At 43.1% G+C, this 25167-nt stretch overlaps 3 protein-coding genes across 5 annotated transcripts in view; 1 reads left to right on the top strand and 2 right to left on the bottom strand.

The window, feature by feature from the left end:
* The window catches only part of ANKMY1 (ankyrin repeat and MYND domain containing 1), a 54506-nt gene extending 39755 nt beyond the window's left edge, over positions 1-14751 (bottom strand). Inside the window, exons 1-6 of one of the 3 annotated variants that reach the window (XM_066598223.1) lie at positions 14670-14751; positions 12494-12548; positions 9900-10276; positions 9509-9655; positions 8318-8781; positions 5297-5513 (exon numbers count right to left, since the gene is read on the bottom strand). In XM_066598223.1, coding sequence (XP_066454320.1) covers positions 5297-5513; positions 8318-8781; positions 9509-9655; positions 9900-10256 — 1185 coding nt within the window. In that variant the 5' untranslated portion in view covers positions 10257-10276; positions 12494-12548; positions 14670-14751. Of the gene's footprint in view, positions 1-5296; positions 5514-8317; positions 8782-9508; positions 9656-9899; positions 10277-11422; positions 11476-12493; positions 12549-14669 lie in introns of those variants that run through there. The other 2 variants (XM_066598224.1, XM_066598222.1) reach the window with 2 other exon arrangements.
* Positions 14752-18794: 4043 nt separating this feature from the next.
* Positions 18795-20609, top strand: DUSP28 (dual specificity phosphatase 28). The gene is made up of 2 exons (XM_066598225.1): positions 18795-19283; positions 20481-20609. The coding sequence occupies exons 1-2, from the start codon at positions 18939-18941 to the stop codon at positions 20571-20573; spliced, it is 438 nt and encodes a 145-aa protein (XP_066454322.1). The 5' UTR covers positions 18795-18938; the 3' UTR covers positions 20574-20609.
* Positions 20610-24574: 3965 nt separating this feature from the next.
* LOC136610228 (claudin-19-like) overlaps positions 24575-25167 on the bottom strand; it is a 51611-nt gene continuing 51018 nt past the window's right edge. The window contains exon 6 of the mRNA XM_066589468.1: positions 24575-24856. Within this exon, the coding sequence (XP_066445565.1) occupies positions 24760-24856 (97 nt within the window). The 3' untranslated portion in view covers positions 24575-24759. The remainder of the gene's footprint in view (positions 24857-25167) is intronic.

Here is a 25167-nt window from a genome sequence, read left to right on the forward strand (position 1 = left end):
GCCACTGATTTCAATGAGTTCATTCACATGATGTATATTGTCACACAGCATGACCTATTTTGTTGTGTACTACGGACCGCAATAGGCCATTGAAGTAAATGGGCCGTGCAAATATGTGGTGAATGCGCAGGAAACCTATGTATTCACTGCATATTTGCGCACCATTTCAGTGGGCCCATCTGAGTTCTTTTTTGCGTGCCCAAATATGCAGGCATAAGCGATTTTCGATTGCGCAAATACCCAGTGTATTTGTGCAACCGAAATATGATTCGTCCATGTGAACGATCCCTAATAGTGTCCCCTATAGTGGTAGCAGTAGTCATAGTGACCCCTATAGTGGTCGCAGTAGTCATAGTGTGCCCCATAGTGGTCGCAGTAGTCATAGTGACTCTCATAGTGGCCCCAGTAAAAATAGTGATTCTCATTGTGGTCCCAGTAAAAATAGTGATTCTCATTGTGGCCCCAGTAAAAATACTGACTCTCATAGTGCCCTAGTAAAAATGGTGACCCTCATAGTGGCCCCAGCAATAATATTGACTCCCCATAGTGGGCCAATTAGTAATAGCGACCCCCACAGTGGCCCAATTAGTAATAGTGACCCCCAGAGTGGCCAAATTAGTAATAGCGTCTCCCACAGTGGCCCCAGTAGTAATAGCGACTCCCACAGTGGCCCCAGTAGTAATAGCGACTCCTACAGTGGCCCCAGTAGTAATAGCGACCTAAACAGTGGCCCCAGTAGTAACAGGGCACCCCACAGTGGCCCCAGTAGTAACAGGGTACCCCACAGTAGCCCCAGTAGTAATAGCAACCCCCACAGCAATATTAACCCCCTCAGTAGTAATAACCCCACAGTAATATTATCCCCCTCAGCAATATTAACCCCCCTGAGTAATATTATCCCCATCAGAAATATTAACCCCCCCTCAGTAATAATATTATCCCTGTCAGTAATATTAACCCCATAGCAATATTAACCCCCCCTCAGTAATATTAGCCTCCACAGTAATATTAACCCCCTTCAGTAATATTAACTTCCACAGTAATATTAATTCCCTTCAGTAATATTAACCACTCCTCATTAATATTAACCCCCCCTCAGTAATATTAACCCCTCAGTAATAATAGTCCCCCCCCCCCCAACCCATTATCTCCTCCTTGCTGCCAGCGCCGCTCCCCCTCTGCTTGTGCTGAGCCCGAGTGCACACTGACATCAGTGTGTGCGCCCGGCACACTTCCTCCCTAAGTCCTCTCCTGTGGAACTGAGGACTCAGGAGAGGAGGATCCCGGCTGCACACTGGCATCAGAGCGTGCGCCGGGATCAGCTCTGCCAGCATGATTACCAGCAGGGAGCTGCAGCACCCCAGCTGATAATTGCTACAGTGGTGAGCGGCCGTCAGCGCACTGCGGGCCACATTAAATGAGGCAGTGGGCCAGATTCAGCCTGCGGGCCTTCTGTTTGACACCTAGGGAATACTATATTTAACTTATGAATCCATAACGACTCTTGTTGCCTAAGTTGTTGGAACGTGTTAGGCGCATGTGGAGGTATCTGTTCTACTGGAAACACTGCTACAGAAAAGAGTCTGGAGACACTATGTAGTACAAAGCTGTAGGTGATTCTATTGATTCACCTATGCTTATTGATTCTATTGCATAAAGGTTGGATTGTATAGCACACATACTGTAAATGGCTTTGACAAAGAATATAGTATATTACGTAATCGGAACCACAGTTTAATAATGACTTAATTGGGTATTCATTCTGGGTCGCCAGCGTTTATGCTATGGAAGATCATACGGTGTTACAGCATAAACATCTTGGTCTACCGCATTTAAACAACCAAAGAGGGTGAATGCAAATAGGTATTTTAGTCCTTTTGCGTAAAAGGCTTGGGGCTAATAGATTCCGCAAAGGCAAGGATCTCCTATAGGTCATTCTCGGAGCAATGGGGATTCTACTCTTTAATAGGAGGTCTTCCTGAAGGATATGGCAATGCTTACTCAAAATATTATGAATGTGTTTATGTCATGGATTATAAATTGTAATGGAACTGAGATTATAAAGTTGATTAGAGTTATTTTGGGGCTTCTTGGATAGGCAATCTGCTTGGATCAGGGAACTAACCGAAACCACTAAACTGTTAATGGAGACATTTGGGGTACCTGTTATGAACCACTTCTGAAGTATAGAAGTGTATTCATGAAATGGCATATCATCCGAACAGTTTTTGTGGATACATGTTAACTGTCCGAATGGGATTTTATTAAACCAAGCTTGGTAATCCGCACTAGTATAGTCTAGATAACTATTATCATCCACCTCTTTGAAGTTTGTTTTAGTTTGGATTAGTCTGTTGTGATCAAAATAAATACAGGTCCAAAAAAACAACCTGTTCTGAAGAATAATGAGTAAAAATGACGCTAAAGGAGTTAGAATTCAGCTATCCAAAAACACTATCAATTTCTGATGTATCCACCTTCCATAAGAAAAACCGATCGATGATAAAACGACGATAGAACACAATGTTTTTAGAACAGGGGTGGCTAGAGTATAGCATTATCAGGTTGACATACAAGGAGCCCCCATTTGTTTAAACAAAGCCCCTGAAACTCAAAGATATTGCTATCCAAGATGAATGTTATACAGTCCAGTAAAAACTGTTTTCAGAATGTCAACATTTGTGTATCTACAGACAAAAAGTGACTTACAGCAGCTATGCCCAAGTCCTGGGAAACGTGAGAATAGAGTTCAGACACATCTATGGTAATAAATGTTATATCCAAATATCCATTTCTGCAAGCAAAGATCAATAGAGTGTGATAGATTACTAGTAAGGGCTTTCATCCCTAATATGATAGGGTGACCAGGAGGTCAATGCCCTTACTAGTAATCTATCACACTTTATTGATCTACACTTACAGAAATGGTTTGTCCAACTTCCCTTCAATTTAAAAGATTTGATTGAAACGGCTTTGTTTGTGAGTTAAATCAGTTTAACTGTTTCTAATCCAATTTTGGATTCAGGGATTCCTAAAAGGCTTTCTCTTTTTTCTGTTATACAACAGTGCCATCTGCTGGCTGAAGCCGGTGTGTGTGCGCCAGAGAAGCTGCAACAGTGGAGTGGCTGGCGATAAACGGTAAGAATACCCTTTCGGACGTCTTCTGACATTGGAGCTGTACAAGCTTCAATCAGAATGTAGGAAGACGTCAGACAGTGGAAATGGTTAAAAGTGGATTATTCTGATATATTAGGACAACTATATAGATGAAAAAATAAAAAAGTTACGGCTATGAGAAAATAATCTTATTTTTTTCCAAAGATATTTAACATTTTAAAAGTAGTACAGCAAAAAAAAGCCATATAAATGTGGTATCATAGTAATCGTACTGACCGATAGAATAAAGTTATCACGTCATTCCTGCTGCAGTGTGTACGCTGTAAAAACACAACCCCCTCAAAGATGGCGGAATTATGTTTTTTTTTCCATTTCAGTACATTATGCGTTATATAGAAAAGTACCATTTTAAAATACAACGTGTCCTGCAAAAAAGCCCTCAGATATCTACATCAATGGAAAAATAAAAGAGTTACAATTTTTTGAATGTAGAAAGGAGACCAAAAATTAAATAAGATAAAACAGCCAGGTTTAAATGAAGTGATTGAAACCGCCTGGTTCCTTTCTGGATTGTATCAAACAATATATATTATCTATCTATCTCTATATATATCTCTATCTCTATCTATCTATCTATCTATCTATATATCGTAGCAAGGGGGGTACTCTTGCCTCGGGATCGCTGACCTCTCATACCCGAAATAGCGCACCACACGGGTAAACACGGCTCAGGAATAGCGTATCTCTTTGTCTGGCTCCTGCCAGCATTTAGTTTACAACACGTCACAGCACAGCAAATCACACAATGTCCATAATGTCAGTAAGCACCCCAATTTGGGTGGGAGTCCAGGGGCGTCATCCCTGTCGGACTCTTGCCTTTTCAGGCCACCAGCCTGCAGCACCTTCCTATGCTGCGCTGGTCCCTTCTCTCTCCTCTTTGGCAGGAACTGGCTTTTATCTGGTTCCTGCTCCACCCCTTGGTTAACCCTCGCACCAGAAGTCCTGTCTCTGGCCCTCTACAGGCTCTTCTGTGTACTGCACTACTACAATATATATATATATACTAACACACACACTTTTTTTCCCTCCCCTTGCTCCTCCCTCTTCACCCACTCCACTCCCCTCTCCTTGACTATGGTATTTATTTATTTCTCTTTACTTTCTGTTATTTATTATACAACTACCGCCATATTATACTACTTGCATAATTTCAGCAAAGTGCTTACCCTTTTTATGCTTTATCGACTCTTTTTAGGAGCATATTTTAACACACATTTTTTAATTAATTGCACTTTCTTATTATATTAATCCAACTTTCTTTTTTTTTTAAATGTCTTGCATTTTAGTGGCCACTTATTCCTACTTTATTTCATTTTTAGTGTTCTCAATTTATAATTATTTTATGACTCCAATTATTCTAAGAAGAATATTCTTGTTGTCGTTTTAGTACTGCTCTTAAATTAATTTTTTATGGGTACTACTGCAATATTGTGATTTTGCTGTATGGGGAAGCTGGTGATTGGTGGAGATCACTGTGACATCAGATGAGTTTTCCCGCCCTACACAATGGTTTAAATGTCCTTTGTTTCTGTACTTCTGTAATTGACCTGACAACGGAGCTAGGATGGCTCTGTAATGCGTAGCCTGAGGTTGAATAAAGATTGATCTAATTTCTACATCCTCTCCTGCATTCCTGGACAGCAGCGATGACTTTTTCCCCTTTCATTGATCTTCTGCTTCATGATCCTGAACCTGGCTTTCATCGCTCCTCACGCTCAAAGCCTAACTTATTTCAACATTTAGCGCTTGGTTAACAGCGCTTCAGGTGAGCATATCTATCTCACATTTTTCTGTCATTTGCTCACCTGTGTTATGGTATTGCTTTTTGTAATTTAATTAAAGTTCAAATACTGCCCTCAGCACTTTTCTATCAAGTGTAAGACACTGACAAGGACGGAAGCTGTGTAAGCTGGAGACCAAAAAGGTCTCCATCGCATACATTCACCCCTATGGTGCTCTCCAGGTTCCTTCCTGTTTTCTGTCCCTATGCAGTTTTCTACATGAAGGACGAAAACCAAGATGGAACCAGCATTGGATTCACGCAACATAATGTGAAACCAGCCTAACTATGAACAACCTATTCTTTAAAAGTAGGATATATTAAACCATGGTTACTCACGGTAGCGGCATGTAGAGCAGTCTGTCCACTGTTATCAGACACATCAACATGGGCTAGATCATGCCTTAGGATTGTAGAAATGGACTCCAAATCTCCAGACCCAGCCATCTTAATGAGCCGCTCAGCAGAACGCTCACGGGGACCATTTGGGCCAAATTTTTCCCGCTCGTCCCTCATAACTGAACATATATTCCAGTCAAAATCTTCTGGTCTGTTTCTAATGTGGTAAAATTGTAACAACATCAAAGAGATTATATTAGTGCTGAAGTAGTCCTCATTGCTTTACAGTCACGTAGGGGATGTCTATGTCACTACATGCTAGATATCTCTCCATACATTATACTTTTACTCTAGGAGTACTAACATTTTAAGTGGTTTTAACCACAAGATGGTTAAAAGTTGATCTTTCTTTCTGGACAGGTTTTATACACTCATTGTCAAAAAGAATCAAGTACCAGAAGGAGTTGTCAGAATGGAATGAAACTTTCTATGTGTGATTGTAAAAGGATCATTTATTGCAGCAAACTGAAGACTGGAATGGAGACTCTAGTACCCTCTAGCTTGTATACAAGATGTGATACGGATGGGCATGGAGGCTCTAGTACTCTCTTATACCGCCTCTAGCATGGATACAAGATGTGATATGGGCGGGCATGGAGGCTCTAGTACCCTGTTGTACTACCTCTAGCTTATATACAAGATGTGATACGGATGGGCATGGAGGCTCTAGTACCCTCTTGTACCGCCTCTAGCTTGGATACAAGATGTGATACAGGCGGGCATGGAGGCTCTAGGACCCTGTTGGGCCGCCTCTAGCTTGGATACAAGATGTAATACAGGAGGGCATGGAGGCATACAGATTCTGTATGGTATCCTGCGGCATATTGGTCCATATTTGCTGCAACTGAACCTATAGATCATGCAAACTTGTAGGCTGTCAAAGTTCGCGTCCCTGATGGTCCCATACATGTTCTATTGCGGATAATTCTGGTGACAGGGCAGCCACAGAAGTGTGACAGTGTTGTGGAAGCATTGCAAACAGGCGACGGTGAGTGTGTGCATCAAAGGGGGTACACATAAAGGGGGCAGTGAGACCAAATGTCCCTGTGCGAAGCACCGGGAAATAGTTCCGACAGACACAGAGGCCTGTACAGATGGTGCCCCCTGTCTCTGGATGGTGGACAATAAAAAACAGTTGAAGCTGCTCGTGCTTGTGGGAGGATCTTCTCTACTGGTGGTCTGTCGAGGGCATCCTGAGCCTGGTTGTCTTGTGTGCCCTTACACATCCAATGGTCCCAACACCTCTTAAAGGTCTGGTCAGAACGGCCCAGGTGGGGGGCAATTTGTTGATATAACCATCCAGCTTCATGCATTACAATAATGCACCCCCTGAGCAAAATCTCTTCTATTGTGTCGTAGAGGCGTCTAGTGGTCAACAAGCCCTACACAAGCAGAAAAAGAGGTCACTGCACAGAAATAGCCTCTGAGAGCCTTTTTTGTATGTGAAGAGTGGAACCACTTCAGGTGGCCATTCATTTAATCGCTCCACAACTCTAATCATTTGCATATCTGCCTGCAAGGTAACTGCATGCCAAGTTTTGCAGCAAAACGACAACTCCTTCTAGGTGCTGGATTTTTTTTTTTTACAAAGAGTGTATTTCAGTGGATTGATGAAAAATTCAACATTTTTTACATAGTTTTGGCACCCAGAACGCTTTAATTGCTAATTTTCTTTACTTCTACCACTTTTCTTTTTTCCTGTGAGCATATTTTTCTAAAAACATCGGGTGATCCTTCTTGACTATTCTTAAAGGGGTATTACAGGCATTTACTATTGATGACTTATCCTCAGGATAGGTCATGAATAATTGATTGGCTGGGGTCTGTCACTCAGGATCCCTGGCAGTCATCTGATCTTCCGACCATGGTTAGTGCAACCGAGCCGGACATTTGCATCAATGGTCAGTGCCAGAAGTGTAATAGAAAGTCTTCACTCCCACTGAAATCAATGGGAACGATCAATGCCTTCTATTACACTTCTGCTCTGACCGCAATGAGGAGCCGTAACTGTAATGGAAGGCATCGCTCCCATTGCTTTCATTTGGAGCAAAGCTTTTCTATTACACTGGCCACCAATGTGGATGTCCGGCTCAGCTACACTGACAACGCCTGGAAGATCAGCTGATTGGCAGGGATCCCGAGTGGCTGACCCCTGCCAATCAACTATTGATGTTCTATCCTGAGGGTAGACTTGGAATATTCGTTTAAAGTCTATGAACACCTTTGGGGTCATTTTTTTTTACTTAAATGCATGTGTTTTGGGCTGAAAATAATTTTTGCAATAGGGTTTCATTAAAATTTTTACAATGTTTGGCTTCTGCAACTTCTACATATCACTGCATCTGGCAAACTGCAGAAAGCATCTCCCTTCAGGTCCAATAATATACTGCACTGACAGCTTGGTTTTCTACCCTAATCAGCTAATTTATGACCACAATAAAGACAAAATTTGTTGTGGTCATAAATTATCTTATAGGAAGTTCAGGAAAGGAAAGAGAGGAGAAGGTAACCAAATCTATCAGTACAGCACACTGATGCTTTCTGCAGTTGCCGGATACAGTGATATGCAGAAGCTGCAGAAGCCAAACATTGCAAAACTTTTAATGAAACCCTATTGCAAAAATGATTGTCAGCCCAAAATACATGCATTTAAGTAAAAAAAAAGATCTCAAAGGAGTTCATAGCCTTTAAAGGAGTTTTTGAAGTCTATCCTCAAGATAGGACATCAAAAGTTGATTGGCAGCGGTCAGCCACTCTACATGGAATGATAAATACTCCAGATTTTTTGCACCATTCTTACTATCTCACAGAATGCTGTTGTATAGGATTAAATCTGCGGAATCTGCAGCACAATCTGCAACAAAATCCACATGTAACACATGCAAAGTTTTTTTGGGGGAAAATAAAAAAATCTGAAAAGTTCTGACCAGCTCTAGGTATGCTTAGCTTCTCTATACATACCTGTGTTTGCTAACATGCAGATAGATGTCCTTCACGTTGCTGGCCTTGTGTACAATATCAGCTATGCAGTCATTGGGCTCCTCTTCTTTGTTATCGTCTCTATAAAAGTGGCTGTCAAATTCTCTGTGCTGAGAGCGAGTGATGGGAAGGTGGTCTGTGTCTAAAGAGTAGCAGTAGATCTTATCCGGGAGCGTGAAGCTGTCCTCCTTGAGTAGAATCTTGTATCTAAACTCAAATGGATCCTCCAACCCTCCTTCTGGCAGCTCTGAAGAGGTATATTTATTATTACCTAGATCCCCATTAGAAGGAGGACAAAACTCAGGGAAAGAAGTCACAGAGACAGCTCCAGGTAGCAGAGTACAGAGTCTCAACAAACGTGGACCCAACCAGATGCCAACGTCCTGGCAGCCATCGCTGTAACTTTCAACTCCTGGTCCAAAGCGCACATCTGCCTTATAGAGCCCCTGCCAAAAGAGAGATGACATGTTTATATACCCTGACCATTCATGAACCTTAAAGAGGTTCTGCAGCAGCACAATTACAGGGTTCTGAGATAGCTTACAAAAAGCACCCCAAAAACAAATGATGAACATCAAGTCATAAAGCTGAATAGAATCCAATGATGTGGCATGCGTAGCCTATAGATCGGTGGTTATCCATCAGAGAATAGGGATTTAAATCCAGGCTGTAAGAGTAAGGCAGTAAGCAAAAACCTGTGATCAAAGACCCGGCCCCATGCATATCACCGCCATGCATCTTTATCAGAGGCGTAATGGCCAAACACAATGGCGTATTCCCACAGGATAGGAGATAGCTATCTGATGGGTGTGGGTCACGCTGCTGAGACAGAATATGTCCACCTGTGATACTGGACATGAATTGAGCGGCAGTACACATGCTCCGCAAGTGATTCATTCAAACCCGATTCTGAAAATCATTGGGGGTCCCAGCGGTTGGAATCCCATCGATGCAATAGTTATCCCCTATCTTGTGGTTAACTGTATGTTACCAGAATACCCTTTTAAATGGATACATTAAACTCTGTATAGAGGTTACAGAAGCTATTATAATAATATAGTCACCTTTCTATGAAACTGCAGAACCTCTTTTAAAAGAAGAAGGAGATGTTTTCTGTAGTGAATGACAAAGTTTTTTAAAGATAGATCTGGGAAGAACAGGTGGAATAAATACCTGGTATTTTCTGCCATCGGCAAATGTCATGGTCCCGTACCCTTCTTTACGGCTAAGATAAAATGAGCCAGTGAACTGGGAACCATCAGGCCAAGTGTAAATCCCCTTTCCATGGTGATGATCCTTGTAATATTCACCAAAATAGGTCTAGAATATGAGAGTATATAATATATTAACATATGCTATTTAAGAGGGACTATTATAATGTTTTCTATAAGACTGACTCTATCAAATTGGCATCCAATGCCAATATTAATGGTAATGGCAGGTGTAAGGTTTGTGATTCTTACTGCAACACCTTGGGTATTTCTATAAGAATCTTTTTTACACCTCACTGTTATTTTCTGATATTACCAGGCTAATACATTATTTTAGTGTGTCTGATACTAACCTCTCCATTGGCCCATTTAAACTCCCCAAAGCCTCCCTTCAGGTTCATGGCCATATGTCCTTTGTAGCTGGAGCCATCAGACCATTGCTGAATTTCTAGATCTTCTTCTGAAGCCCAAAGCAATTCTTGTTCCTCCAAGTCTAACTGATGGTCTGATCCCATCAAAGCTTCTTTCCCATTCAGGTCTTCAGGGATATTACTACCCTCTGGTTCCTCCTTAGCTTTCTCTTGACTTGGCTCATCTTGTCTGCATGTCTCCGCTAGTCCTTCAAGGTTATCCAACTTTAGTTTTTCCAGTTGTGCTACTTGACTGTCATCTTCTTCCTGTGACTTTGAATTGCTATGCGTTTCCGACATGTCTTCTCTTCTACAAGGATCTGTGTGTTGATAGAACATGAGAGGCATTGTAAAGACCAAAGACCTTATAGCTGATTATATAGAACTTTATTGTGGACCATTCACATCCTATGAAGGTACTAAGTTCCAAGATGTACCAAGTTCACAAAAAAAAAGTGAACTGCCTGAAAAATAAATTTCCGAATAATCTGTCTCTCTACAGTGAGAACCAACATTCCCCAATCTACTTAATTCACAAAGTCATAGCCTACACATTTACAAAAAAATTGAAAAAAGACAAGAAATTCACATCATCTTTGTGTCCTAGGTGAAAAATATACTACAAAAAATGGATGCAACTGTACACTTTTTTAATAAATCAGTTAACAGGACCAGTTCATTGGTTCATGCTTGTACCAATTGTACCACATTCTGACCCTTCCATCAGCATGGTCCAACAGAAACCTGCATTCATCTGACCTTGAAATGTTTTTCCACTGCTCAGTGATGTTTTTTACGTTCCTTTGCCCACTGGAGTCTTGTCTTTCTGTTTCTCTTAGCCACCAATGAAACTGGAACTGATCAACTCTTATATCCCATCTGTGCTAAGGAACGACGAGTTGAGCATTTAGACATGCTAGTTGGAGGGCCAGCCTTATATTTGGCTGCAATCTGCATGACCGCATACCACCTGTTCATCAGAATGATTCTGGACATCCTCCCCTGACCCCTTTTGTTGAGGAGTTGTTTGCATCCACAAGATCCCTTTTGAGGGAGGTCATTATCTTTTCATTCTCGGTACACTCTTGATATGGCTACATGAGAAAACCTTACAAGGTTGCCGGTTTCTAAAATTCTGGCCCTGGCTAGTCTAGTACCGATGACCAACGCTGCAGTGTCAATTTAACGAAAAGCAACATCTGCACGGAGTTTGTATGTTCTCCTCATGATTGCATGGGTTTTCTCCAGGCAGTTTAGATTCATCCCATACTTAAAGCAATATACTGATAGGTTAATTGGCTCTAGTGTATGCGTCTGGCATAGGGGAAATAGATTGTGAGGTCCATTGGGGACAAGGACTATATATTGCTGCAGAATCTGCTGGCACTACAAGATAAAGCAAAAAGTAACCCAAGACCTTCCTAATGTATCTTGTGCCGGTATTAATAATTAAGTCCCATGCTCACCTTCAGTAATGACATATCCCATATATTGAATTCACGCCTCATGGTAACATCTGCAAACATCCAACCACAAAAAAAAAACTTCTCATGAAGACAAATGGTATTAATTACATGACCAGCTTTGTAGCAGGAGACATTAATCTACATGACCTCACATTGGAGCTCATTGGTAAAAGTCACAGCAAAGGTGTTATAATATATGCAGAGTGACAGGGCGTAATATGGAGATAGGCTGATCCGAAAAATAGAAGGCAGATTTGCACACACAAGTTTTCTGCAATGATCTAACTTAGATTAGGATTACTTGCCCCTCTGCATGTAGCACAGTGTTTCCAAATAAAAACCAGTGTGAATCTCCGCGGTTTTTGGATAGTGCATCGCAAACAGCAGGACTTTGCAGCAAACACATAAATCGTGGCTATCATACAAAACATGCTGCAAACAAATTTAATTATTTTAATTAGTGGCACATTTTTCCAGATCCTAAAGAGGAAAAAGTTATGGAATCACCTTGTAATTTGCATTTCTAAGACAAATATAGGTACAAGTCCCAAAATACCAATTACTCTGCAGTTAATGGGAATGCTTGGAAACTGGAGATGAGCGAGCGTACTCGCTAAGGCAAACTACTCGAGCGAGTAGTGCCTTATGCGAGTACCTGCCTGCTCGTCTCTAAAGATTCGGGTGTCGTGGGGGGGCTGGGAGCGGTGAGTTGTGGTAGTGAGCAGTGGGGAGCGGGGTGGAGAAAGTGAGGGAATAGAGCTCCCCCCCGTTCCTCCCCGCCCCTTGCCGGCACCCGAATCTTTTGAGACAAGCGGGCAGGTACTCGCATAAGGCACTACTCGCTCGAGTAGTTTGCATTAGCTAGTACGCTCGCTCATCTCTATAATAAAAACCTTACCAGACTGTTGGGCTTGGCAAATTAAAGAGAATATGGCCTCAACAAGACAGCTGAAACTTCTTCTAGACAGAAATCCAACAAAGTTTGACAAAGGATGTTGCCCGCTCCCAGTTAGCTGTGAAAATTTGGTAAAAGTATAAAGAAAATGGGAAGATCACAAAAGAAAAACGTACCTGTAGACCAAGGAAGACGTCCAAGTGTCAGGAAAGAAAACTGAAATCAATATGCCTGGAAAATAGAAAATGCACTAAACACATGAAAAACAAATTGGAGGAAACAGAAGTCAAGGCTTGTGGCAGAACTCTAAGAGATTGGCTGAATGAAACAGGCTTTACATATCGAAAAGCCAAAAGAAATCTAGTTTTCACACGGCCGAGAAAATCGCGCAATAGAAGACAAAAAAGTTACAGAGGGCTATTGAGAAGCCATCATGGAGGGTAGATGAATGGAGGTGACATTCAGTGATGAACTCGAGTCTACGTTGGCCGAGGAGATGATGCTGGAACTTTGGTCATGTGACATTCTAATGAAACACATAAAGTTGATGACACGAAGAAATCAATTGTATTTCCCCACTCGGGAATAAAAAAAAAATGTGTATGTGACCGGACCCATTGAAATTAATGTGTTCTATTCAATGCGTATTGTACAAATACATGTAATACACAGTGCAAATGCGTTCGTGTGATTAGGCCCCTGGATTCTATTTCCATTGACGTTCTTGACGGTCAGTTTCCCTTTGCTATTTGCTGGCCAGAATAGTGCAGCATGTTGTGCCGTTCTATCCAATGGAGAATGAAAACAAACCTGGCCAACTCATTAGAACTCCATGGGATCTGCAAGGACCAAATGGAACCCAATCCCCTATGGCTTTTGTAAAAACAGTATGAGTCAAAAGGCGGCACTTTGGGAAAAAAAAGTTTTCCAGCCTTAAAATTGCGTAAAATAAGGAAAAATACCTGCTCCCCTACTTCAGAGACCCCTCGTACAGCGATGTACCTGCACAACGTGCACAAGACCACTCAGCTGATCACAGAAATCAGCGACCATGGAAGAATCTGAAGCCTGTGATTGGCTGGGCAGTCATCTGCACAATGAAGTCACATGACCTGCAGCCTGCTTCCTCCGGATTCTGAATGTTGGCTCCAGCGCCGGACGGGAAGTTTCTGAAGTCAGCAAATATGCTTTTTTTTTTACAGTTTATACAATTTTAAGCAATGGGAATTTTATTTTTCTAAGTTTTAGAAAACCCCTTTAAATCCAGTAGACAGACGTGTCCTCACAAGTGGAAAAGTCATCCGGCGGCTGGACAAACACCGCGGTAACCGACAAACATGCATAATGTGCAATAATATAGATGGAAAAAATAGATAGGAAAAAATATCAAAACTAAATTACTAGAAAATTAATAACGAATTTATTAGCTTATAGTAATAAACACTTGGGGCTCCTGTCCCCGACGGCGTCTGCACTGCGTGTTACATGCGCGTTGCACGGCTGCGCGATACGCGGTGAATGGAGTCTTTCCTTGATCCATGCACATAGAGATATAAACACTGTGTATCGATACACACGAGAAACAGACGGCAGTGTGCGCTATTATTTGGCATATCTCGCAGCGTGAGCCCGGTACACGTGTATGGGCTGTGCCTGTATTGTGTATGGGCAGCCACTTCATACGTAACCGCGTTCTGAAACAGAGTGGGGGAGTGAAAAAAAGAAAGAGTCACACTGGCGCATGTCCGTGTGATACGCTGGTACGCGCAGTGCCATACGTAGCCATATGCGGTCTCTACCAGCACAAAATGGATACAAAGCTGCGAGGAGACCCATATTATGCGTACGCCCGTGGGCATGAGCCCTAATACATAGCACACAGGATAAAGCTACTTCTGCTGGATTCATACAAGCGTATTTGCGTGCGCAAAACCCAGAAAATAGAACCCACTGATTTCAAGGGGTTCGCTCATATGCACATATTTTGCTCGCACGGTCATGAACCTAATTGCTCATTTCAATGCCTGAGAGCATCATTGCATATTTTTTTCCACTCAAAAAAAAAATATAGTAAAAATATGCTGCACCCACAAATATGCAACGCCCATTCCACAAATACGCATCACAAATATGCATACACTGGTGCGAATCTGGCCTTAAAGGGGGTGTCTCCCGTCTGTCTAGAAGTTATGGCATTGGTGGTCACATGACACTCACTATAATGCGGATAGGGGATAAGGTAATGATGTTGTAATACCCCTTTAAGATCAGTGATCTCCAACCTGTGTAAAACTACAACACCCAGCATGCCCTGCAGTACTGTATTATTTGTATGAATCCTGTACGTTGTACCTCCTGAGCCGGCAACCATCTACTGTCTATTCACTTTCCCATTCACCATGCGCTTACTTACTAGTTGTTTCACCGGTTCCCATGGAGACCCCTGACGTCATGCGCGCGGCGCCAACAGTGGACATGGACTGACAGACTATCACCATGGATGCGGGCGTTGGTTAGTGACGTAATGCGCAACACGCCGCCATGTTGGTTAAGGGCACGGCTTCTGTCTAGCCGCAAACGCTGTTTACTGTTTCTTCCCGCCGCAGCGTTGGTCAGCAGTGCGGCTGCGCACTAAAGCAGTCATGCATGCCAATATACTTGGTTCCTGTGTGTCTGCCAAGATAGTTACTTTATTGCCACTTTTAATGCTAAGTGCTTGGCAATATTATAGGTTGTTTCAATGAGCAATTGTATCCCATTATGAATGAGGAAAAAAGGGGCATATATTTTCTTTCCTGTGTGCCAGGCAAAAAAAAGCTAAATGTTTCCACTTCATTAGTAGGAATATTTTTGTATTAAAAACCAAAGCAGGCCGTCATACTGTTCCGTAATAACAGGAGACAGCATGTCAAAATGAAGACTGGCTACAATGGGTTCTGTCCACTTTCCATCATGGTTTCTGGCATAAAAAAGCGTACTGGAAGCCATGACAAAAACTGTCCAACGGAAATATGAACATCATATATTCAGAATCGCTAGGATTTTCCACTGGTGGACAGGGGGGCTGCGGGGAATGGATTATTGCCGCGGGGAACGCTGTGAAAATTCGCCCATGGACAGGAGCCCTTACGCTGTGGATTTCTGCTGCGGAATTCAACCCTGGCAATACAAGGGTTAAAGCCTGCAGCAGATCCACAATTTAAAAACAGCCAAATCTGCACTATTAACGCCAATGTCACACGGGCGTAAGCCCATTTATGTGTGCATTCGCACCCCAGGCTTATTTGTATGCACATGTCTGTCTTTTACTGTACATTTCGTGTACATTTGCATGCACAAAAAATTTTCTCGCGGTGCGAGAGTCAGTGAGAACGCAGGATTATAAAACCAATGATTTTCAATGGTTTCATTCTCATTTGCGACGTTCTCACTCCTGCGATGCTGCGTGAAAAAAATCTCAGCGTCTCCTTTCTTTTTGCGATATTGCCCATTGTTTCCAATGAGGCCGGTGGCAGCATCGCCAACCCCATTGAAAGAAATGGGAGATCGCAATCCCATTTCTGTGACAGCCGTGTCGGGAAATTCCTTCAGCCCCACAGTAACGCGAGGCTGCTTACACGTGAAAACGCCTCGCACCCAGGGGTTTTCAGAAGGATTGCGAGGGCAATATTGGGCCCGATATCACCCTTGGCAGTGTGCGGGAGCCCTCATTGAAGGGGGAAATTCAGTTAATTAGTTCAATATGTGCTATTTTCATGCAAAAAAATGCACCGGAAATTAGAGCATGCGTATTTTTTTTGCGAAATGTGCACCCAAAATATGTTTATGTGAACAAATCAATTGAAACCAATACACTGCGCAAATACGTTTGTGTGAATTCAGCCCTAGGTGGGTCATTCCAGGACAAATGACCCAAGGGGTAAAACCCAACAATCTCCAGTTTTATGGCACTCTGCACATTTAGGCTGGGTTCACACAGGGCAGATTTGCCGCGGTTTTGCCGCGGCAAAACCGCCCGCGGCCGCTAATCTCGGGATTAGCCAGCTATGTGGATGAGATTTCTCAGAAATCTCGTCCAAATGGGACGGCTAATCCGCTGCGGTAAATCCGGTTGAAACCGCGGCTGCGGCGGCCGCAGCCGCGGTTTCCAAAGATTGAGCATGTCTGTTTACCTTTCCTTTTTTGTTTATTTATGTCGCGGCCGCGCTCTCCTCTATGGGAGCGCCGGCCGCAACGGAAAAGCATGCGGCCGAGCCGCTTCAAAGCCACCGCGGCTTAAACCGCAGTGGTTCTCCCGGCGGAAATCTCACGGTTTTTGCTGCGGCGAAACCGCGAGATTTCCGACGGGAATCCGCCCTGTGTGAACCCACCCTTATGTCTTACCAGAATGTTTATAAACACTCAATCCTCAGACCTATCGGGTGACGGGGGTCGTGAAATACAGGCGGTCAGTTTTTCAAAGGCCACCATGATTTTTGATCATTCATATTTCGGAAACTATTGGGTGTAGGAAGATGTGCGAGGTGTCGTTCACCTCGTAGTAACATGTAGATTTATAGCAGAGTTTTTATATCACTTATCACAATGCAGGTTAAAGTAAAATTTGAACAAAAATGTTTATTTTTTTTGAGATTGAAGTTACACCAGAGAGGAAGCTGAAAAAGTGTGTGTGTGTGTGTGTATATATATATATATATATATATATATATATACCCCGTACATTGAAGTTTGTTAGCAGAAAACATCAGGAACGCGCCTGCTCTTTGTAGTTTCTGTGAAAAACATTCTTGATGATGACCAACTGTATTCTGACAACCGTTTTAGTGGTACCAGATATGACCAAAAAAAAACCTGAATATGCTGAATATCATAAATTGGGTGAAAAATCTGATTTTGGACATTCAATTTGTTCAGGGTTTCCCGCAAGTGTGCTCCGGCTCCGCAAGCACTTATCAGGGGCTCTGACAGAGGGTCTAGGTCCCCGCTCTACTCACCGCCCTAGCAGTGTCCGGATAGCCGGTACTGAGAAAATAAGCATTAAGAACTTGGGGTTACATAGCAACACGGGTCACATGACCCAGCTCTGGTCATATGACTGGAGTCGCTCTTGCCAACCCCCTTGACATTTATTTCCCCAGTACAGGCTATCCAGACACTGCTAAAAGCAGTGAGTAGAGAGGGGACCAATGGTGGATTATAATTGGGGTGATTGGGGCAACCGCCCCAGGCCCAAAACTCCAAGGGGACCCACGGCCATCTCAATTGCCCCTATTGTAATCCGCACTTGGGGGGGGCGCTATCACTACTGGAGCCGCAAAAGGGAACATTATTACTACTGGGGCCAATATAAGGAACGCTATTACTACTGGGGCCTATATAGGAGACACTATTACGACTGGGGGCGCAATAGGGGTCACTATAACTACTGGGGCCAATATAGGGGACGCTATTACTACTGGGGCTGTAGTAGGGGTCACTATTACTACTGGGGCAAATATAGGGGACGCCATTACTACTAGGGCATCTAATATAGTGGACGCTATTACTACTGGGGCCAATATAGGGGACACTATTACTATTGGGGCCGCAATAGGGGTCACTATTACTACTGGGGCCAATATAGGGGACACTATTACTACTGGGGCCGCAATAGGGGTCACTATTACTACTGGGGCCGCAATAGGTGTCGCTATTACTAATATAGGGGGTCACTATTACTACACGGGGCGGATTTGCTGCGGAATTTACAATAGCTGTAGCAGCAAAGTTTATGAGATATTGAAAATCTCATCCATACGCTGTGGAAAAAAATCTGCACTAAACCTGTGCGGATACTGACATGTGGTGCAGGACTTAATTCCATAGCATGTTAATTTTAAAAATAATGTATATCAATAGCCCATCCAGCACTCCTCCCAGTTTTTTTTAAACAGACAGTTGTTATTAGAACAGCCAGATGTTCTAATAAATACTTGTTTTCAAACTTCGGCCGCCTGCAGACGGGCAAGTCGGATCTGGTGGCAAGGATTCTCGCCACGGGACCTGACCCGAGCGCCTGCAGGGACCAGCGCGTACTCACCCGCGCCCGCTGCTCCGGCTGTTTGATGTGCTGGCTTGCCGGGCAGCCGGTGCATGCGCAGACCGGAGCGGTAAGTACCTGAGAGGTAAGTAATGGCTATTTTAATTTTTTCACACCATTACCTATTCTTGGGGTAATTTTTAAAAAATGTTGGAAAACTCCCTTAACACAGAAAACAAGGCTTTTCTACACAATACTCTTCTCACCAACTTGACAATGTGTCCTAGATTTTTTTCTCTGCTGTGTTGGCGCTTTAAGTTATTATTTGTGTGCAGACCTCTCCTGTTCCTCAGTAATGTCCAGCTGTCTATTTTTAACAAGTAGCTCCTTCTCCATAGCAGAGGCACTTGTTAGAGGTCAGGATCTTAAAATATCCTCTAAAGACTTGGCCAGGAGATAGCTGAAGTCTGTGGAGCATTCACGGGACGAAGAAGAAATTGGAAGAAATTGTCTTGTTTTCATGAATGTAGCATCAAGATATTTTAATCTTATTTTATTTACTCTATCAAGTGTACTTTCTTTGACTTGAGAAGCCTTGAGACATGTCAGAGCTCTTTAAAGTGACAGATTCCTTAATGATCAGCAATGCTAAAGCGGCCTGCAAGAAGGAACTTCTCCTAGCGGAAGGAGTGACTTGCTGCATCAACATTTCCAGGAGACAGCCGTTCCCAGATTTTGATGTCCGTACTCTGCGAATCCCTGTGTTTGATCATCCGCTTCAAAAGCTCTCCGAATATTTTGACCAGTGTGTGGAACTGATAGACAGTACTATAAAAAGTGGCGGGAAGTGCCTGGTCTACTGCAAACATGGGCGAAGTCGCTCTGCTACAATTTGTATTGCCTACCTGATAAAACATAGGAATATGTCACTTGAGGATGCTTTTCAGGTATAGCAATCGCATGGTTATCTGTGAAGAGATGAGAGTCCACTAGTTTATTGCTGTCACTGAACTACACGGTTGCATCACCTGTCATTAAGCTGAGCTAGAAGTTCAGTTTTATCTGATTCTGAACTTAGTATTGACTTCTCTTTCTAAAATAAAGCCCCAATTGAAGCCTATTTCAATCCAGGATTAGCTGTTATCAAAAAGATTAACTGGTATAAGAAGAAAAAGGTCTGTGTTAAGAAAAAAAAAACAGCGCCACATTTGTCCATTGGTTGTGTCTGGTATTGCATCTCAGAAGCTCATTTTTTGTAATTAAGGAGGTTTGGTTTATGCAAGTGCTGTTTTGGATTTTCCTCTCAACTTTCTCTAGCACTGGTGGGAGCGTCTATGGGAGTGTTTGACTACGTGTTGCACCTGCTTAGTAATTAGGGACAGCTTTTATTCCTGTCTTTGCTGTGGATCTGTGCTGATTATTCTCAGTCTTCATCTCATGGTTGTTGGAGTCAGAGCTATTTCTTGGTCTCCTGTTTTTCCTGGCTCATCTCAAGCTAAGTACTGTAATTGCTCTTGGCAGTTGTATTCTTACTTAGTTTTTTACTTCTGTCCAGATAGGGACTGTAAGTGACAAAAAAAAGTGGGGCGGGTGCGTTCTCATCAGGACGGGACATCTACTGTAGGCAGGTATGGTCTCTTATTCTGAGTCATATAGGGAAAGTTCCCCTCTCCATCTGTTATTCCACAGGTCACCAGTGGTCGTTTATGTTCTTTGTTTCACTGTCTAAGCATAGCCTAGGAACTGTTCGGCTGACCGGTTTCGGTACAACTTGTTCAGATGTGACATTAAATTGATGCTTCACTTAAAACGAGCTGTAATTTAAGTACACCCATGTACGGTACGTTCTGGCTGCAGTGCATCTGTGCTTGCCATTATTTCCAGTTGCAGCCTAGCAATTAGCAGTAAAATGTGTGTGCTACCCACAGCTGGAAGACATTATGTATGGGCACTCAAATAGTTCCTCTAGTTTAGGGGCTATCCCAAAATTTTAAGTTATCCGCTATCCACATGATAGAGGGTAACTTTATGATTGATGGGGGTATATGTCAGCATATACTGTCATTCTGCTAATAGCAACGACATTATAGGTCTATAGAACACTCTTAAGAATCCCATATCAATATACAATTTTTATCTTACAGATGGTTAAAGCAGTAAGACCGTCCATAGAACCGAATTCAGGATTCTGGGCGCAGCTGGAATTATATGAAAAATCCTTACTGCTGAACCACTGAGTCCACAATCATTTTTGTGTATGTACTTGCATTGAAATCCTACATTAGAGGATCTGAACAACCAGTAACATCATATGTTTGAGGAGTTTTTGTTAGCTGTTTAGTTGTTCACGACCTTCGGAGACCCTAAAGGTGAGCTCCCTCCATGGTTTTCGGTTTTGTACTGGTTCTTTCAGTTGTGTGATGTCCATGCCAGTATCAGCTTTGACAGTATCAGCCGTCGTGTCCTTTGGCAGTCAGGTCTTCTTTTGCCAATGATCTGTCCAAGCATTATAGATTTTTCTAGCGACTCTGCTCGCATTACATGGCCAAAATACGTGAGTCTGAGCCCGGTCATCTGTGAGTCTGAGAGCCTAAGCCCAGTCATCTTGTCCTCCAGTGATATATCGGGTCTTATACGATGCAGGACTTCTCTGTTTGTTACTCTCGCCATCCAGGGTATACGCAGCAGCTTTCACCAGCACCACAGCTCCAACGCATCAATCCTTCATCTATCAGCCTTTATCACAGTCAAGCTTTCACATCCATACATGGCTATGAGGAAAATGGTGGTTTGCACTATGCTGCGCTTAGTTTCCATGCCGATATCCCTACTTTTCCAGATTTTGTCCATGTTTAGCATCACGCTTTGCCCCAATGCTATCCTACAGTTTATCTCTGGCATAGATTCTCCAGCCTGCTCAATTTTTGAGCCAAGAAAGATGAAGTCTCGTACGCATTCTATGGACTCAAGTGTAACTTGAGAAAGAATTACTTCAACGAACATCATGGCAATCATTCAGTCTTTGCCTATCAGATATGAGTAGCATCCTTCAAAATGTGTTACTATGTCTTCCAATCAGGACTGGATGTCCATTAGGTAAAAGATGTCAACATTGCACATAGTCCCTAAACATGTATTATGGTCCAATGGCCCCTCTAAAACATAGAACACCAATACAATAAACAGTATATGCTGGGGGGCTCTGGTACACCTTTTTATAAGGATCCAAAAATTTCAACTGATGCCTCTAAGCCATTGCCGAGGGCTGACATGCCTGAAACGGGAGCTACTCATCATCGCTGGGGCTGGATTATAGTTCAATGCCAGTTGGTATACTGATCTCTATTCTGTGATAGTGCTATGCTGTAAGCACTGAGAGAGGAATACTTTGTTGTACTGCATTTAAATTAGACGTGCTGTTCAGCTATTGTATCGTAGTGTCCTTGTTAATTTGGGTTAAAGTTGTTGTATACAGGATGTGGTTTTATTAATGGGAGGGGCCTACGGTGCCAGCCGTTTTGTGACTCCTGAAATGTTAATCTAGAACTGTTTCTAATGCACTTTATGATGTCATCCAGCAACCACAGAATTAATATTTGTACTTATTCTATAATCCTAAAGCCAGCCTCACACGACCAGATGTGAATTGCGGACTCTGTGATCGGCGTCCACATTGGAAGATCCACGGTAAAATGTGGGCATTGAATGGCATGTACTTACGATTTTTTCTTCACACTCATGGATATGAATTGTGTATTCAGTGAGCGGTAGGAGAATCGCAGCTTGTTGTATTTTGCCGCGGAGTCTGCGTGGACGGCTTTCATTGAAGTCAATGCAGGTGTCCGACTGGCTGCTCCATATGCAATTAACATTGCATATGGGCTGCAGGTACCCGCATTTTTGCTAAGTGAATTATATAGAAGGGAGGAGGCCCAATAGCAAAGATTAAAATGAGCCCCACACATCGGTGGCAGATTTCACCACCCAGGATAGAAATCTCTGGGGTTTGTTCCCCTTCCAAAACTATCCACTACCCTCAAGTTTTATGAATGAGACATGTCAGAAACACCTTTGACCCTACTAACAAGCACCGATGGTCACATATACAAGATAGAAAAAGTAACGAGCATAAGCTATATAAATACAGAACACATCCTCTATTATCCACTGTACATCCGGATAATTAATGATCCAAACTCTTTATTTAAAAATGGAAATCAAAATACTAACGACCACCTGTCCATCTGTGAGTTGCATGCTCCGCCCCTGATCACAAGACATTAACGTCATCACAGGTCCTATTCCATAGTAACTGAGGCTGCGGGGCTTTGTAGGCGATGTATAACTCACTTGTAGTGTCCCAGAACATCATTCTGGACCCCTCCATAATTGTCATACATGTTTGTCTCATGTGGATGAACTGTGCAAATCTGTCATGTCAATTTTCTGTATGTGTGTTGCACAGCTGCGGCGCCTGAAGGGTTAACTCCCATAAAACCATTGCCTGTCAGCTCTACTGCTGAATGTATCTATTCTACTGTGTGCTGTGGTACAAGTGAGGTGATAAATGTGAGTGTCTGAGAGCGGGAAGGGGTCCTTCTTCACTTCCATCTTCAGGAGGAGAGAGTTTTATCACAGAGCCACATGGAAGTAGTTTTAGCTTTCATGTTGGTGAAGATGGGGGAAGAGGAACGACTACCCGTAGCATCTGGAGAGTGGATGTGGAGGAGTGAGTCCCTTCCAGATAGAGAGCGCACAACCTCAGTTACGGAACACAGGTACCCGTTCACATCACAGGCATCTTTTTCCTGTGTGGCTGTCCACCATTAGGATCACCACACAGAGGTACGTAATTGTGACACCCACGTGGATGCTGTGCGGGGGGGAATAAATGCTAAGCCACTCCCTTAAGTAATTTTTGCCGCCAGAGTGTATGTGGAGTGATCCCTGTCTGTTACGTGCTCCGGAGTATACCCAATTTCCAGGACGGGTGACATGTAGATAACGTTGACTATAGGGCCGTATTGTTCCTGTGTTTTCTTCCAACCTCTGAGCTTCTGCCTATAAGTGAATGATACCTGTAACTACCAATTATACAAAGTTTAATGCAAGTAAAGTTTTATCGGGCCTCAACCGTTCCTAAGGACCCGAGGCACAATACACAAGTCTCTGTGTTGTTACTCCGCTGCATAGATTAACGGTGTGTAGGAACAGTGGCGTCACAAAGTGATATCTACAACTATCCCCCTCATCCTAAGGAGTACTGACCTTATCCTTTGCTGCGGTAACTCCTTCCGGGACCAGGAGTTGGTAAGTGCCACCGTGACGGGTCTATGCACTACACCCTCCCAACTCCAGCCATATGCTAGGGTAGAGAGTCATTCCCTGCAATATCTCCCCCACAGGTGTTGCAGAAGCTGCAGCGGCCACCCTGTAATGAGCCCATTATCAAGGATTGGGCGTTATGGGCATGCGTTGCACACTAACCAGGGAAGATCTCTGAATGAAGGACCTTTGATGACATCACCGTCAAGTGATCAAGGGTGGAGCATGTACTCACTTTGGATGATCAAGGTCGGAGCATGACGGTGCTTCATCCGGAGTGAGTACATGCTCCACCCCTGATTACAAGACAGTGACGTCATCACAGGTCCTATTCCATAGAAACTGAGGTTGTGGGGGTTTGTAAGGGATGCACAACTCACTCACTTGGGATGACCTACCTGCGATGATGTCATCATGTCATGTGATTAGGAGCGGAGCATGTAACTCACTCTGGATGATCATGGGCAAGAGTAAGTGACTTACATGCTCCGCCCCCAATCACATGATGGTGACGTCATCACAGGTCCTGTAAGCATACGGCTGCTAGGTGTTCATTAGTATTCCATTGCAACTGAGGCCGTGGGGGGGGTGTATGGGATGGAATACTAACAAACACCTACAGCAGCCGTGTGCAGTGTCATAAAGGCACCGTCATGTGATCAGTCACTTGTGTTGGAGCAGTTTGGGGTCACATGACCAGGGGGTGATCAGTGTGTGCAGGACTCCGCTGTGCTGCTTTTCATCTTTGTTGTATGGAGAATGTATGTACCAGAGCTGTGTGTGTGTGTGACGTGCATGTAGCAGAGCTGTGTGGTGCATTGCGTCACCAGAAACACAGGTACTATAATTTCCTAATAATTGCTAGTCTTCTATAAAGTCAATGACAAAAGAAATGTAATTAACATATTTATTCGTGTTAGAAACAGTCAACAGGTACAAAACAAAATGCGAATATATGCTGAATTATCCTCGGCACATGCCGGTGTACATAACCGTGTGCGTTTAGAAAAAAACAACATATAGATCCACATACTAAAAAGATAAAGGTTCTGTATAAAATGGTTAAATGTGGCTCCTGCAAGTTGTGCTGATGGTGGACTAGACATAAGCTCTGGAAGCTGAAGGACTTTCTCTCTTCTCTTTGAATTGCATGAACTCACTGTCAGGCGACTTGTTGTTCTTGTAAGTATAGATTCTGCAAGAGAAAAGACAAAGCTTCCGTTACATGTCTGATCATGAGATTGCAGGGAGCCATTCAGGTGTAACGGTAGCCTGGGGCCTTGTGAAGGCTGCCTATTAAGCCCTGCCTGAGGTCCATCTTAATAGATTGCCTGCTATCATGGCCACATTTGGTTTTACTATCGGAATTCTCATGTGTTAATACTACGCACGAGAAAATATAGGGCAGGACCTATCTTTTTTTACTGGAACTGTAAAAAAAAAAAGACTTTTACCTGTTTCATATGCTGATACGCTCCGTAGCGGCAAGTGTATTAGCACATGCGC

The sequence above is a fragment of the Eleutherodactylus coqui genome, chromosome 1 (genome assembly GCF_035609145.1).
Source record: "Eleutherodactylus coqui strain aEleCoq1 chromosome 1, aEleCoq1.hap1, whole genome shotgun sequence".
NCBI lineage: Eukaryota > Metazoa > Chordata > Amphibia > Anura > Eleutherodactylidae > Eleutherodactylus > Eleutherodactylus coqui.